Below are 13,553 nucleotides of genomic sequence, written 5' to 3' on the forward strand. Positions count from 1 at the left end.
GGTCATTGGCTAATACAATCTCCTCCAAGCGGGTACCAAGGGAGCTAATCTTGGCATTGAGGTTATCTGATGCCTCAGAGTCGTCCGGTCTAATTAGTGAAAGATGATTTGCATCCGCCCTAGCTCTTACACCACCTGTTGACGGTATTCGTGTGACATTTGCTTTTTCAGAAGTTCTTCTCTCTATATCCTGATCTTCATATTCTTCATCCTCGGAGGACCCATTGTCTGAAGACACATCAACCTCTGAGGGGGGAACGAAAGACTTCCTTGCCCATGAACCATCTTTCTTCCGAACAAAATGCATGCGCCGAAGTGAAGCCCGATCATATGTATCAAATGATTTGAGTTTTTTCCCGTCTGTCTCATTGCGCAAATTGACATTGAAGTATTTGACAATCTTTGTGATAAATATGCCATAGGGGAGAACTGAATCTTCGTTGATTGAACATGCTTTCATATGTTGGAAAATTATGTAACCAATATTAACCTTTCTTTCTGTGAGAATGTTGTCAACCAAAAAAGCCTCTAAGAAAGATACATCATCTCGGTGCCCTCCTTTAGGGATGAAGATGTACGATATCATGTGCTGTAGGATACGACTCAGCATAGTCAACAAATGGGAAGTTGGTCTACTAGATCTCGGGTAACCACATAGCCTCTGTATAGCTTCTGCAGGTTTGAAATCTTCCAACCTTGGCCACTTCTTAGCTTCATACAAACAAACCCCTTCATTTGGAATCTCTAAAATCTGACAAAGTTCAGCAACATCAAAAACGATCTGTACACCGTTAATCGTGGTAGTAATGGGTTCTTCATCTTCGAATGTCATATTGGAGTAGAAACATTTGACAACCTTGGGATAAAAGAACTCTTTGACGGAGACAATAGGAAGCCAACCCATTCTCGCGAAAAGCACATCGAAATGGAAATAACTGAGCTTTGTAAAATCAATGTTCCTACCCGGGATTACGGTCCGATTCGCAAAGTGAAGATGAAATTGTTGGGCTAGCTGTGGGGTTGTGAACGAAGATCGATCAAAGGTGGCATTTTTTCAAATCTCAAAACTTTCTTCAACGACCGGTCGTTTCCCTTTGTTACTGGGGTGTAGTGCTTCCTCGGTTTGCTTCTGTTTGTTGCCACTGCTCCGTTGTGGATTGGATCTCTTGCCTTTGGTCCCAACCATTTGTGCTTCCTCCCTTGTCTTCCCTTTGCTGCTAGTGGAGGTAGGTTCGGCCGGAGCTCGTTTTGGAGCCATGGCCACTTGGTTTGGGGTAGAGGTATTTCGTGAAGATGGACCAGAAGGAAGTAGAACACGGAGGGGTTCAGGGATGGAAGATCGGTTGGCACATGGGTATTTCGTGAAGATGAAGAAGAACGAGGACGAATGGGAATGGTTGAGGGACGGTCGACCTTCCTATTTAGTGTAATGAACTTGTAGTTTATTGTTTGATAGGAAATGAACCTGTAGCTTATCAATTCCTACATTTTAAATAAGTTCTCATTTTAGATATATTAAAATTTAATTTGCAACCATATTGATTTTAAAGTTTCCAAATCGAATTAATTTAATATATAATTGATTGTATAGAAAAATGTTTGGATATACCTTAATTAAATTACAAGAGGTTTTTTTATAACAAATTTATATTAAGAAGAATATAATATGAGAACTTACTTGTAGTAATATAGAATAATTAACTAACCTTTCTCATAACTAGGATATAGTATGATGATTTTATTAAAATATAGTTAGGTTAATACATTAAAATGTAGAATAACAACCATATACTACGATAGCAATTTTTCAATTATTTATGGTTCTAAGACAAACATTTTCAATAACTACGATATAGCATGATAAGTTAAATAAATTAATGGAATTGAATTTATTAAAAATTTGTCATAAGTATGATATCGTAACATAACTCATTTAAGTAACTAAGTGTAATTAAGTAACGTATCTCATAACTAGGATATAGTATGAGGATTTTATTCAAATATAGTCTAGTTAATATAGTCAAATTTAGCATAACAACCATATACTACGATATGGGCATTTAAATTAATTTATCGTTGTATGACAAACATTTCGAATAAGTACGATATAGCATGGTAAGTTAATTAAATTAATGTAACTAAATTTATTAAAATTTGTCATAAGTATGATATCGTAACATACCTCAATTAAGTAATTAAGTTTAATTAACTAACCTTTCTCATATATAGGATATAGTATGATGCCTTAATTACATATACAACACGTGAATTGATGAAACTCTATACTAAGTATGAAATGGTATGAAAACATAAAGACAATAAATTTATGAAAGAACATTAAGATATGTAAATATTATCAATCAAAGCCAAATCTCCACTTTATATTTTGTTAAGTTAAACATATATCAATTGAAATGGGTGTAATAATCCACATTAGGCTTACTTTCCCTCTTGCCTATAAATGTTGTATTTAATGTCACCTAAAAAATGATGCAAAAAAGGCAACCTTCAACCACCAAATGTACCATTATGGTGGTTGGTTTTGCTACATGTGGCAACATATTAAAATATGCAATAACTTCATGCAACAACCACATATAAATGTTAGTATATATTTGGGAGGCAACATACTCTAAGGAGTCTAGAGAGTGAATGTGGTCTTCTATAAAGTAGAGCATAGCTTACAAAAAACACATTCGGAAGACAATTCTTCAGGTGAAGCTGCAGCTCACTTGCACTTTCCATTTTGAAGGTATGATCATGAACTTCATAAAGATTTGCTATACAAAAGCCATAAAATTTTGTATAAAACTGAATTGCCTCTACTTTCGAAGTGATGGGGAAATTATTTCCAAACCCTAATAACAGGTAATGTAATAATATGTAATGATTTTAAAAAGTGTGGATTGTGATTGTCTAACTTACTTTGTTACTATTTTGCATGAAATGACTTTTTAAATGGTGAATTCATGGGGAAATACACACGTGTGCAGTGTATACCGGTGGAAGAATTTCTCAACCGGTTGAATTATTTCTCAACTGGTTTGAAGGTTTCCTCAGTCGGTAGACACTGGAAAGTGGGAAATTTTTTAAAATAAACACCAATAGGTCGACCCAATTGAAACCGGTCGAATTGCTTATGCCAACTTCCATTAACAAACTTGAGAATGGATGGCGTATCTGATTTTGGTTTATCTTCAATCTAATTTACTAGTTCATACTCATTTGACTTTTTTTAATGCATTTACATATAGATTAAATAATTTTAAAATACGTAAGTTTGTATTTAATTTTAAGCCATATATTGTTTGCTTTAATATTTTTCATAAAACAACTAAATATTCCAAAATAATTTGTCTTTTCTTAGTACTTTTTAGGAACCATACATAACCTAATATATTTAAAAACAACAATTTTTTTTTTATTTTCTAGATACTTGTTGGGACAAACCTAGCCTAATGTATTTTAAAAGTACGACAAAGAAGGGAAAACAGAACGTCAAATCCCGTAGACCTCATTATTTGATCATTTCAATTATGTTGAAGAATTGTACTTAAGCAAAACAAAAATTTAAATGTACTACAAAAGAGAATTAAGGAAATGTGAAACTTGTTTTTATAAATATAATATAACAGTGAGGAATATGAGATTTGTTGGTTTATGGAGCGTTAGGCCCACTTGTTTGGTTTCTTGTATGTTCCAATGGTTGGACCACTTCCTCCTTGAATGTTCCAAATTGTTTAATCCCCACAATAATTAATATGTTTGTTTTTTATTTAGAGGATATATTTAAGAAAATAAAGTATTGTGAAAAATATTAGAATATTTTTCTACATTTTTAAAATATACTATATGACTTTATTATAGTAATTATGGTATGCATTGTACATATTGTTAATAATATCAACTTCATTTTATACATATAGAGAGAAATTGAATGTGTAACAAAGAATCATATTTAACTAATAATGAATTTGAAGTAGTATATAAAAATAAAATATTTAGAATCCATTAATTTATAAATTTTCATTTGCATAACCTATTTATTATATTTACCCTATTTTCTCGGAAGCCTTAATTTTTTGAAGAGATTGGGTAAAACAAACACATAAGAAATATGCTTTGGTAACTAAATTTTCAGGTGAGATTAAATAAAATAATGGATATGTTATAGCTTTTGATTAATGTTGATTCTTGGGCTTGGGCTTACATGTGGCATATTGTCAAATGAAAACATTGAAAAGGTAAATGCGTTAGACCCATATTTTTAAATATCCTATGTGGACTTTATCGTAAATAATATATCAATCAATATGACAGTGATAGGATAATTTGTTAAGGTATTATGGAGACACTTTTTGACATAATTTATGAAATGTAGGTGATGCAATCAGTGATGGAGAAAACAATCAAGCAGGAGTTTGAAGTGAAAGCAGAGGACGTTGTCAATGACGATGCATATATAGGTGGAACTTACAAGCTGGGTGGAAACGGTTGGGAAGAGAAAGTGTTGAAGGGTATTTCAGTTGAAGAAGTATGCAAAATGCAATTCGCTTGCATAGACGAGGCTGAAACATTTTACAACATGTTAGCAAAACTAACCGGATTTAGTATTCGAAAAGATGATTTGAAGCGAGACAAGAATGGAGATATAATATCTCGAAAGTGGGTGTGTTCCAAAGAAGGACATCGAGCGACAAAGTTTTTTGAGAATGACAACCGACAGCGTGAGCCACGATTGTTGACTAGAGTTGGATGTGAAGCTGCATTTCGTATAGGCTTGAATAGAAAATATGGAAAGTGGATTGTAAAGGAATTTATAGGAGAACATAATCATAATTTGGTCGATCTTATTAGCAGACAATTCCTTCGCTCTCATCGAACAGTAAGTAATCCAGATAAGGCACAAGTTGATATTTTGCGTCAAGTAGGTGTTAAAACCACACAAATTATAGACTATATGGTCAAACAATCAGGGGGACATGAGCACGTTGGTTTCACACAAAAAGATATATACAATCACGTTGATGCAATGCGTAGAAGTGAAATTAAAGACGGTGATGCAGAAGCGGCATTGGCTTATTTGTGTGGAAAGGCAGAAATGGATTCTTCATTTTTTTATAAATTCAACATTGATGAAGAAAGTCGACTAGCAAATTTGTTTTGGGCTGATTCAACTGCTCGAATGGATTATGCGTGTTTTGGAGATGTCCTAGCATTTGACACAACCTATAAGACAAATGCCTTTAAAAAGCCTCTAGTAGTGTTGGTCAGTGTTAATCATCACCACCAAACTGTTGTATTTGGTTGTGCGTTATTGATAGATGAAAGTGTTGGGACATATGAATGGGTGTTGAAGACATTTCTTGATGCAATGATGAATAAGAAACCCATATCTGTTGTAACCGATGAGGATAAAGCTATGCGTAAGGCAATTAAAAAAGTATTACCCGATACGTGTCATCGATTGTGTTCATGGCATTTGCAACGAAATGCATTCACGAATGTGCATATTAAGGACTTCTCAAGCATCTTTGCAAGGTGTATGCTCATGCATGGGAATGAAGAAGAATTTGAAAAGGTTTGGCATGAAATGGTTGCAAATTTGGGACTTAATGAGAATCGTTGGGTGACCGAGATATATGGGAAACGTAAAAGATGGGCAGAGGCGTATTTACGTGGAAATTTCTTTGGAGGGATGAGAACCACACAAAGGTGTGAGAGTATGAATGCATATCTAAATAGATTCTTAAAAATTCGCTTGCGACTGTATGAGTTTGTACAACAATTTGATAGAGCCATACTGAGAATACGACAAAACAAGGTAAAGGCAAAGTTCGAGTCAAACAATTCTTCACCCGTGCTTTCAACCAAACTATCCATACTTGAAAATCATGCTGCGACGGTATACACGAAAGAATCTTTCCTTAAATTTCGTGAGGAGATGAAAAATGCAGAGTTATTCTTTGTGGTAGGTCTTGTAAGTGATCATTCAATGCGGGCATACACATTATCTAAGTTTAGACACCCGAACTTAAATTGGGAAGTACAATTTTGCCCGGATATTGTAACATTAAAATGCTCATGCATGATGTTTGAGTCAATTGGCATCCCATGTTACCACATGGTGGTTGTTATGAAGGTGGAGCATTTGGAAGAGATTCCTCATTCATGTATTATGAAGAGGTGGACAAAGTTAGCAAAGGTGTATACAAGATCAGTACCAGTGAATGAGACGGATAACGACATGGATCGGTTTGTACGATATGGTTCATTGAGTTCGATGTGCAACAAGCTCTCCTACTTTGCGTCAGATACGTCATCTTCATTTATAGAGGCGAAAAATGAAATAGAAAATTTGATGGCGAGAATGGAGGAACTCTATAACTATAATTTGAAAGGGAAGAAAATAGCAGTAGATGGAGCGATAGGTACTAACCAAGTTTGTGATCCAAATATTGTGAAGACTAAAGGGAATCCAGGCAAAGTGGCAATGAATGTTCAAAAGAGAAGATGATGCAGTCGTTGTAAAAGAGTGGGTCACACAATTCGAAAGTGTCCAGAAGCTACAATCCCTCAAAATGCTCAGCAAGGTTATATGGTATGTCATATTCAATAAAAATTTGCCCCTAAGATTACTTTTTGTGGTTGTACTTACATAAATAACTAACATAATTGTTTTGATGGCATTATGAGTACGTAGTAGGAAACTAATTTGTCTTCCCAATGTGACATTCAAATGGAAATGATGTCTTTAACAAATTCATTAGTTGACATTTTTGCAACCGTACATGTATGTACAATAGGCTTGTTATATAATTTCCAAACATTGATAACATCTAATTCAATAATAATTGACAACACTTAATTATTGAAAAATGCAGGGAATGTAAGGGGAGCATTTGTTGAATGACCGATCTGACATGTACATAGATTGTGGTGAACTTAATAATGTAAGATCGGGAATAAAGAAACACTTTTGACATGAATTTGAGCTATGCATTATTTAATGATTAGGTTTAATTAATTGGAATGAAATTGGACAGCTGAAAAAAACAATGGAATGTGCATGTGCAGATAGCAGGATTTCAGCAACATGAACAAAATATGACAACACCATGTCAAGGTGGGGATCCAAACAAATATCCAAATGAAAAGGATATGCAACCTTTTTTTTATTCCTTAACGGAGTAAGGGATGGTAGGTATTAAATCAATATTTATATTAGTTGACATTATCACTTCCACTAATGTGTATTTTTAACTTAACTATTTAATGAAAAGTTTGAATTTTGATCAAGAGTCAAGTTGATTGATAGAATGCAATATCCTCTACATTTATAATTTAATTGATAACAAGTGATAAAATGATTGGTAAATAGAGAAACCGATTCATTTATATCATGTCGAAAAAAATGGTTAATTATGCGGATTTAATTAAATTTAATTATGGTTAAAGTTTGACAATTAGGTGGTTATGAGTTAACCATAGGAAAGTCATCAATATGATGTAATTCATATGAAATAGGTAAATTTAGTGATTTTACTCAAAATGGGTAAATCGTAGTTAGGTAATTTGTAATGCCAGTTTCCATCAATTTCAAACCTTTTAATTGAACTTAATGGTACCTTGTCGAATGTTTACGTAGTGAAAAGTTATTGGTACAACTCATACCCTTTTTGTGGACGGTAGTCGTACTCCTAAATTGCACAATAGCATTGTAGGAGGCAACCGGCTGAGATTTGGCCTCAACCGGTTGCCACTGGTTAAAAATACCCTCCACTGGGAGAAGAAATTCCTCAACCGGTTGATACCATTCCTCAACCGGTTGCCACTGGTTAAAAAAACCATCAACCGGTTGAGAAAATTCCTCAACTGGTTGTTACAATTCCTCAACCGGTTGATACAATTCCTCGACCGGTTGCCACTGGTTAAAAATACCCTCAACTGGTTGAGCAAATTCCTCAATCAGTTGATACCATTCTTCAACCGGTTGCCACTGGTTAAAAAAAAACCTCAACCGGTTGAGAACATTCCTCAGCCGGTTGAACAAATTCCTCAACCGGTTGCCACTGGTTAAAAAACCATCAACCGGTTGAGAAAATTCCTCAACCAGTTTGCTATATTTGTCAACCGGTTCCCACTGGTCAAATCATTCGTCAACCGGTTGAGACAATTTCTTCATTGATCAATCGCTTTCCACAACTCAAAAAATTGCTCACTCGCTTTAGAAAATTCTTCAATCACTCAATTGAACGCCGATACAGGGTGATTCTGCATCCAAAATTGTTTGAGCTGGTTGGGACAGATCCTCAACGAGTTCACACTGCATCCATAGGGTCATTATCCATATGAGGAATGTTCTCAACCGGTTGGCATAATGTGTATGCCTATGAAAAGTGGACTTAGCTAAATCGTTGGACTGGTTCTTACCGGCTGAACGTCATTCGTCAACCGGTCTACTAATGTACTAACTATATATTTTTAGCATAGATAAATGAATATTTACAAATCTGATTAGGTTAAAGATCGTACAAAATCACACATGTCGAACATGAATGATACCAATATATTACAATTTCATTTTGCCTACCATATTGAAAGAAGAGTATTTGGATATTCAAATAAAATGGACTTAATCATTAATAATGTATGGTCATCGAATCTCACAACTTCCCAATAAACATGACGATATGTGGAGATGGAAATGATGAATATTAGAAAAATAACAAATATCATAATAATAATTTTTTCATTGCTCGTGTCGACGTCTTTGTACAAACAATAGCCACAATGGTTTGTTTTTCTCTATTTCCCTCATGTAAAACTAAATCACATGCTATTTCTCGACGTATTTTAACAGAATTACAAAAGTCGGAGCTCGTCATCGAATCACCATTTTTGAATCTCTGCATAAGTCTAATGACATGCACTCCACAGTCCCACCTAAGAAAGAGAAAAGAAAAGAAAAACAACTTATTGAATGGTTGTCTAATTATACCTCAGAAAAAGAATATTAATGTGAGTTATGTATTCATACTAACCCATTATCTTAGGCCGGAATCGAAGGAGCCCAATCAATGGAGAATTGGAAGACATCTTTCCCTATGTCATACAGTTTGAAGAACGTTTGACAAAATTCAACCTAATTTATTTTGAAAGTGGTTAATAAATATAGAAGAGAAAAAAAAACCAAATAAAAAGGAAAACAAAAAGCAGAAAGCATACCACTATTTTGACACTCTTAAACCGGAACTCGTCCCGACTCTTCGATCGTAATGAATCCAAAATTTGGATATCAAAGTGTTTGAAGTCAATGACGCACAGATACCAATGACCAGGGCAATCGTCATGCATTGGAATAAATAGCTGTAAAGGTAGGAAAACAATATATATGAGTTGGGCCACAAAAAATATAGTATATTATAGGTGAAAACGATATCTACTCTAAATTTCATATATGCAATTAAACATTACAAATAATTACTAACCTTCTCGCAATCATCCAATTCGCTAATGTACTTACTCACGATGGATGTTTTTCTATCGAAAAAAGGATGAGGACTCCCGCATAAAATCATTTGCTAATAAGAAAACATAATACGAACATTAGTATATTGTACTTAATATGTAAGTAAACAACAAGAGAAATATGAGCTTACTGAAAATGTCGTGGGAAGATAGCATCTTATACTTCGTATGCCTATGAATTGTCTTTCAAAATAATTTAGCTTTGAGGCTTCTAGATTTATTACCTGTTGTTGAACAATAACTTCAATAAATTTATTTAACTAGTATAGCACGCATTTGATATAAATGAAGTAGGTACTTACAACATCCATCAAATTTTGTCTAGGACGTAAGCACTTAAAATCTCCACGAACTCCATGTTCATGACCAAAGTCAACAAGAAGCTCACTAAAATAATAATATGTTCAAACAAACTTGACTAAATTGGAAGCATATGAAGGCTAAAATTGTAACAACACATCTATGAATGTTCTAGACACAACAAACCTTTTTGACAATGCTTTATTGAAAACATAATCAACGACAAGAGATTGAAGTACATTGAATGATTGAGTATCCACCATGTCTTCACGAATGGACATGGGGATTGACTAAATCGAAAACAAGACATAATTATTAACTATATATGTTAAGTATCAAAAATAAGAACAATGATATTAAACTATTTCTATTATACCTCTGATGCTTCACGTTTTACCATCTTCCTTAAATTGTGTACAAACGGGGAAACCTTGAATTTACTTGGTTTCCTTTCCCTTGATGTACGTGTTTTCATGACATGATTAGGATAACCACATAGTGCTCGTAATGGTTCCTAATATGGAAAATGCCATTAATATACATCTATTTACTATGTAATGGTTAAGTAGTTGTAAAGAAAATAATTTTTTCTTTTATATGATACATACCTTTCCATAATCTCTTCTATTCCTTTTGATTGGAAGTGGTAAAATATTTTGATTTTCGTCTAGAATGATATGCACTTCAATTGATGTAGCACATGCATCTTCATTCTTTTCATTCAAGTCCTCGGTGCATAACTTCTCATTTGACAAAGTGTGAAGATAATGTTCATTCACATTCATATTGTTCGTATCTTCCAAACTTCTCTCGCATGAGAGAATGTCATTCTTCGTTCCTTCCTTGTGCATTCTCAAAGCTTTTCCGCTTGACCTAAGGAAGAGACCTTTCACTGTAGTATAATTCTCCTCAAATTTAGCCAAAATTTGATCACAACTACTATTACTTGCACCATAAGCCATATCAATTAGATGTGTCTTTAATTGTTGAAAGGTTTTATCCATCTCCATTAAGTTCCCACCATCAACCTAGTGATATATACGAACGTGATTAATAACATCATAATACAAAGGTTCAATGCTAATATAGATAGTCACGATGAATATTGTAAAACTTACTCGTTTAATAACATCTTTGTTTAGATCGATTACAAATTTCTCATCGTCCTCATTCTCACTCGCCATTGTCATTGCATTTCCATCAACGCAATCCCTTATCTCATTTTCTATCACCCATATTTTGAGCTACAATATATTCATCAAAATATAATACATATCAGATTTTAAATCACTAAAAACTTAAATCAATAGTAAACGACTTTCAAAACTATAACTTACATTCTCATTTGCATATCCACCAAGTTTTTTCAATCTTCATTTCCTGTCTAATACTTCATCATCTCCCCAAGCAGTAATCCGAGGAGAAGGTCGAGTATATAACGGTAGAAATTTCTCTTCAAACGATATATGCTCGTGGTATAATAACTACGAGTATATTTGACATAGATATATAGTTAGTTCATAAATTATATTAAAATAAAATCGTATTTCACTATGATGTAAATTAATTACAAGGACATTACCATTAAAAACAATAAGCAACCGCAAACCCCACTTTGTTGTTTCTTCTTAAACTCTTCAATCCCGTGCACAAGATAGGACAACACAAATTCTGCCCAATTCATCTTCTTTATTGAATCGATGTCTTCCACAAGATGTAAGAAAGAACGATTCACAAAAAGCTTCATTGTTGGGCACAATAATGCACCCAACACAAATAATACAAAACGAACTTTAAAATCGTTTCCACCCTCTTTATCCTCCCTAATTTGATTTTCTAACATCACTAATGGCAATCGCCCTTTTTTATCACAATATTTTTTACATAAATCATTCTTATGGCTAACATCTTTGTTCATGCCAATCTTGAACCCTCTTGCCCTCAATCCCATAATAAATTCAACATCAATGGGGGATAATTTGATACAAGTATTATACAACTTTAGCATATAAGTGTTCGGATTAAAACTATTTATCAACCAAAGACATAACCCATGATCAATTTTCCTACATCGAAGTTGCAAGAGGCTACCAAATCCTATTTCTTCTATGGCTGCCTTTTGCTTTGGTTCTAATTTTTCAATCACTCTAATCACTTGCTCGGGGGAGCATCGAGTCTGAAGATATAACTGAAAAGATACACAAACATCAAACATGTTTACATTAATATAATTTCCAACAAATACATAATTAAAGAAATTAAATATTCATTACAAAAAAAAATTACCTTTGGAACCACACCCTTTTGAAGTGAATATTGTTTTGAACTTTCTTTGGACTTTGCCATGAAATTTTCTTTTTCTACTTTTGAAAGTGCATTCCACTTCTTGCCCAATTTTTTCCTCAACTACATTAATTGGTCACATAATTTAAATTCTAATTTTAAAATGTAATTATATTAGACATAGCAATATTACTCCTTACATCATCATTTATCTTCACTCCTTTATCCTTCTCTTTCATCATGGCTAATTGATCGTTACTACAAAACAATTTCAAACAAATTTAACTATAACAACCACAAAAATTACATTAAAAAACATATTATTTTACATATTTCTATTTTCCCTTACTAGTAATGTATCCAAGCGCCGATAGGCCTCTTTGGATTTCTAACAACTTCAAGACCATCGCGTTCGCTCCTAAAAATTAAATCAAATCATTTAAGTCAATTTTTATAATATGATTTCGGATATAATAAATCAAACATACTTTCACCACCACATTATCTCAACATAAGTTTTTTTTCACATTTCAATAAATGTTATATTTATATCTTACTACAATCAATCAAATGCCAATTAAAATACAAATACCATTACAACTACAACATCCTCCCTAAATCTCTTTACATTTAAAATGATGAAAAAATTAACACATAAATTTTTTTCAATGTTCAATAATGGATCTAACCACACTCTTTTTCTATAATGTAATCAATCCATAAATCTAACAAAAAACATGAAATATAATGGAAACAATATTGTAAAACACATAATTACTACTCACATTTTTTTCCCTTTATATAGAACTCGCCAAATAATTAGGATACAAGCGCCTTTTGAGTAACAAACAATTGTGTCCTTCTCAGCTTTCTTTTCCTTAGTACTACACGTCATCTTCTTCTTCTTCCAGCTACGTCTTCAATTCGGGTTTTTAAACCATTAAATTTAGAACCTGAAAACACCCTCTTACACCTCTTAAACAAAATATAAAATATGAAGAAAATACAAGGGTTATGAAGATTCCACTAAAATTCTCCGTGTGACAAAATGCAGGGGTAGGGGGGGAGAGAAAGCAAAAATTCAGAAAATTTACATAAAATCTTCGAGAAGAAGAATCTAGCAGAAAAAATAGCTGACCTGGACATCGGGAGAAATGAAGTCTAAGACTCGGATCTTGGCACCGACCTCGCCCACAATCCTAAGCTCGCGGTCCTTGAGGGAGACTTCTTTGATGAGGTCAAAGACGTCGGCTTGGAGGAGGTTGGCCCGGTTCACGGCGATGGTGGTCTCTACCCACCTGTGAAGACGTCTTTGATCCCGGTTGACGGCGAAGGTGGTCTCCACCTAGCTGTGGAGACGTCTTTGATAAGGTCTGCGACGTCGGCCTCGAAAAGGTTGGCCCGATTGAAGCCGACCGTGGTCTTCACCCAGCTGTGGA

At 33.9% G+C, this 13,553-nt stretch overlaps 1 protein-coding gene and 3 long non-coding RNA genes across 4 annotated transcripts; 1 reads left to right on the top strand and 3 right to left on the bottom strand.

Annotated features, from left to right (window-relative positions):
* The first annotated feature begins 4,396 nt into the window (after positions 1–4,396).
* On the top strand, positions 4,397–6,234 carry LOC117930506 (protein FAR1-RELATED SEQUENCE 5-like). The gene is made up of 2 exons (XM_034851151.1): positions 4,397–5,723; positions 6,143–6,234. Exons 1-2 carry the CDS (start codon positions 4,397–4,399, stop codon positions 6,232–6,234), a joined length of 1,419 nt encoding a protein of 472 aa, XP_034707042.1.
* A 2,823-nt stretch (positions 6,235–9,057) lies between these two features.
* Positions 9,058–9,578, bottom strand: LOC117931384. Its single transcript, XR_004654034.1, has 3 exons — positions 9,492–9,578; positions 9,229–9,369; positions 9,058–9,145 (listed from the first exon to the last, which is right to left on the bottom strand). It is a non-coding gene; the product is annotated as an uncharacterized LOC117931384 (long non-coding RNA).
* Positions 9,579–10,679: 1,101 nt separating this feature from the next.
* On the bottom strand, positions 10,680–11,198 carry LOC117931461. The gene is made up of 3 exons (XR_004654039.1): positions 11,169–11,198; positions 10,950–11,075; positions 10,680–10,859 (listed from the first exon to the last, which is right to left on the bottom strand). It is a non-coding gene; the product is annotated as an uncharacterized LOC117931461 (long non-coding RNA).
* A 1,132-nt stretch (positions 11,199–12,330) lies between these two features.
* Positions 12,331–13,314, bottom strand: LOC117931279. The gene is made up of 4 exons (XR_004654011.1): positions 13,253–13,314; positions 12,900–13,067; positions 12,464–12,532; positions 12,331–12,372 (listed from the first exon to the last, which is right to left on the bottom strand). It is a non-coding gene; the product is annotated as an uncharacterized LOC117931279 (long non-coding RNA).
* Positions 13,315–13,553: the final 239 nt, after the last annotated feature.

The sequence above is a fragment of the Vitis riparia genome, chromosome 14 (genome assembly GCF_004353265.1).
Source record: "Vitis riparia cultivar Riparia Gloire de Montpellier isolate 1030 chromosome 14, EGFV_Vit.rip_1.0, whole genome shotgun sequence".
NCBI lineage: Eukaryota > Viridiplantae > Streptophyta > Magnoliopsida > Vitales > Vitaceae > Vitis > Vitis riparia.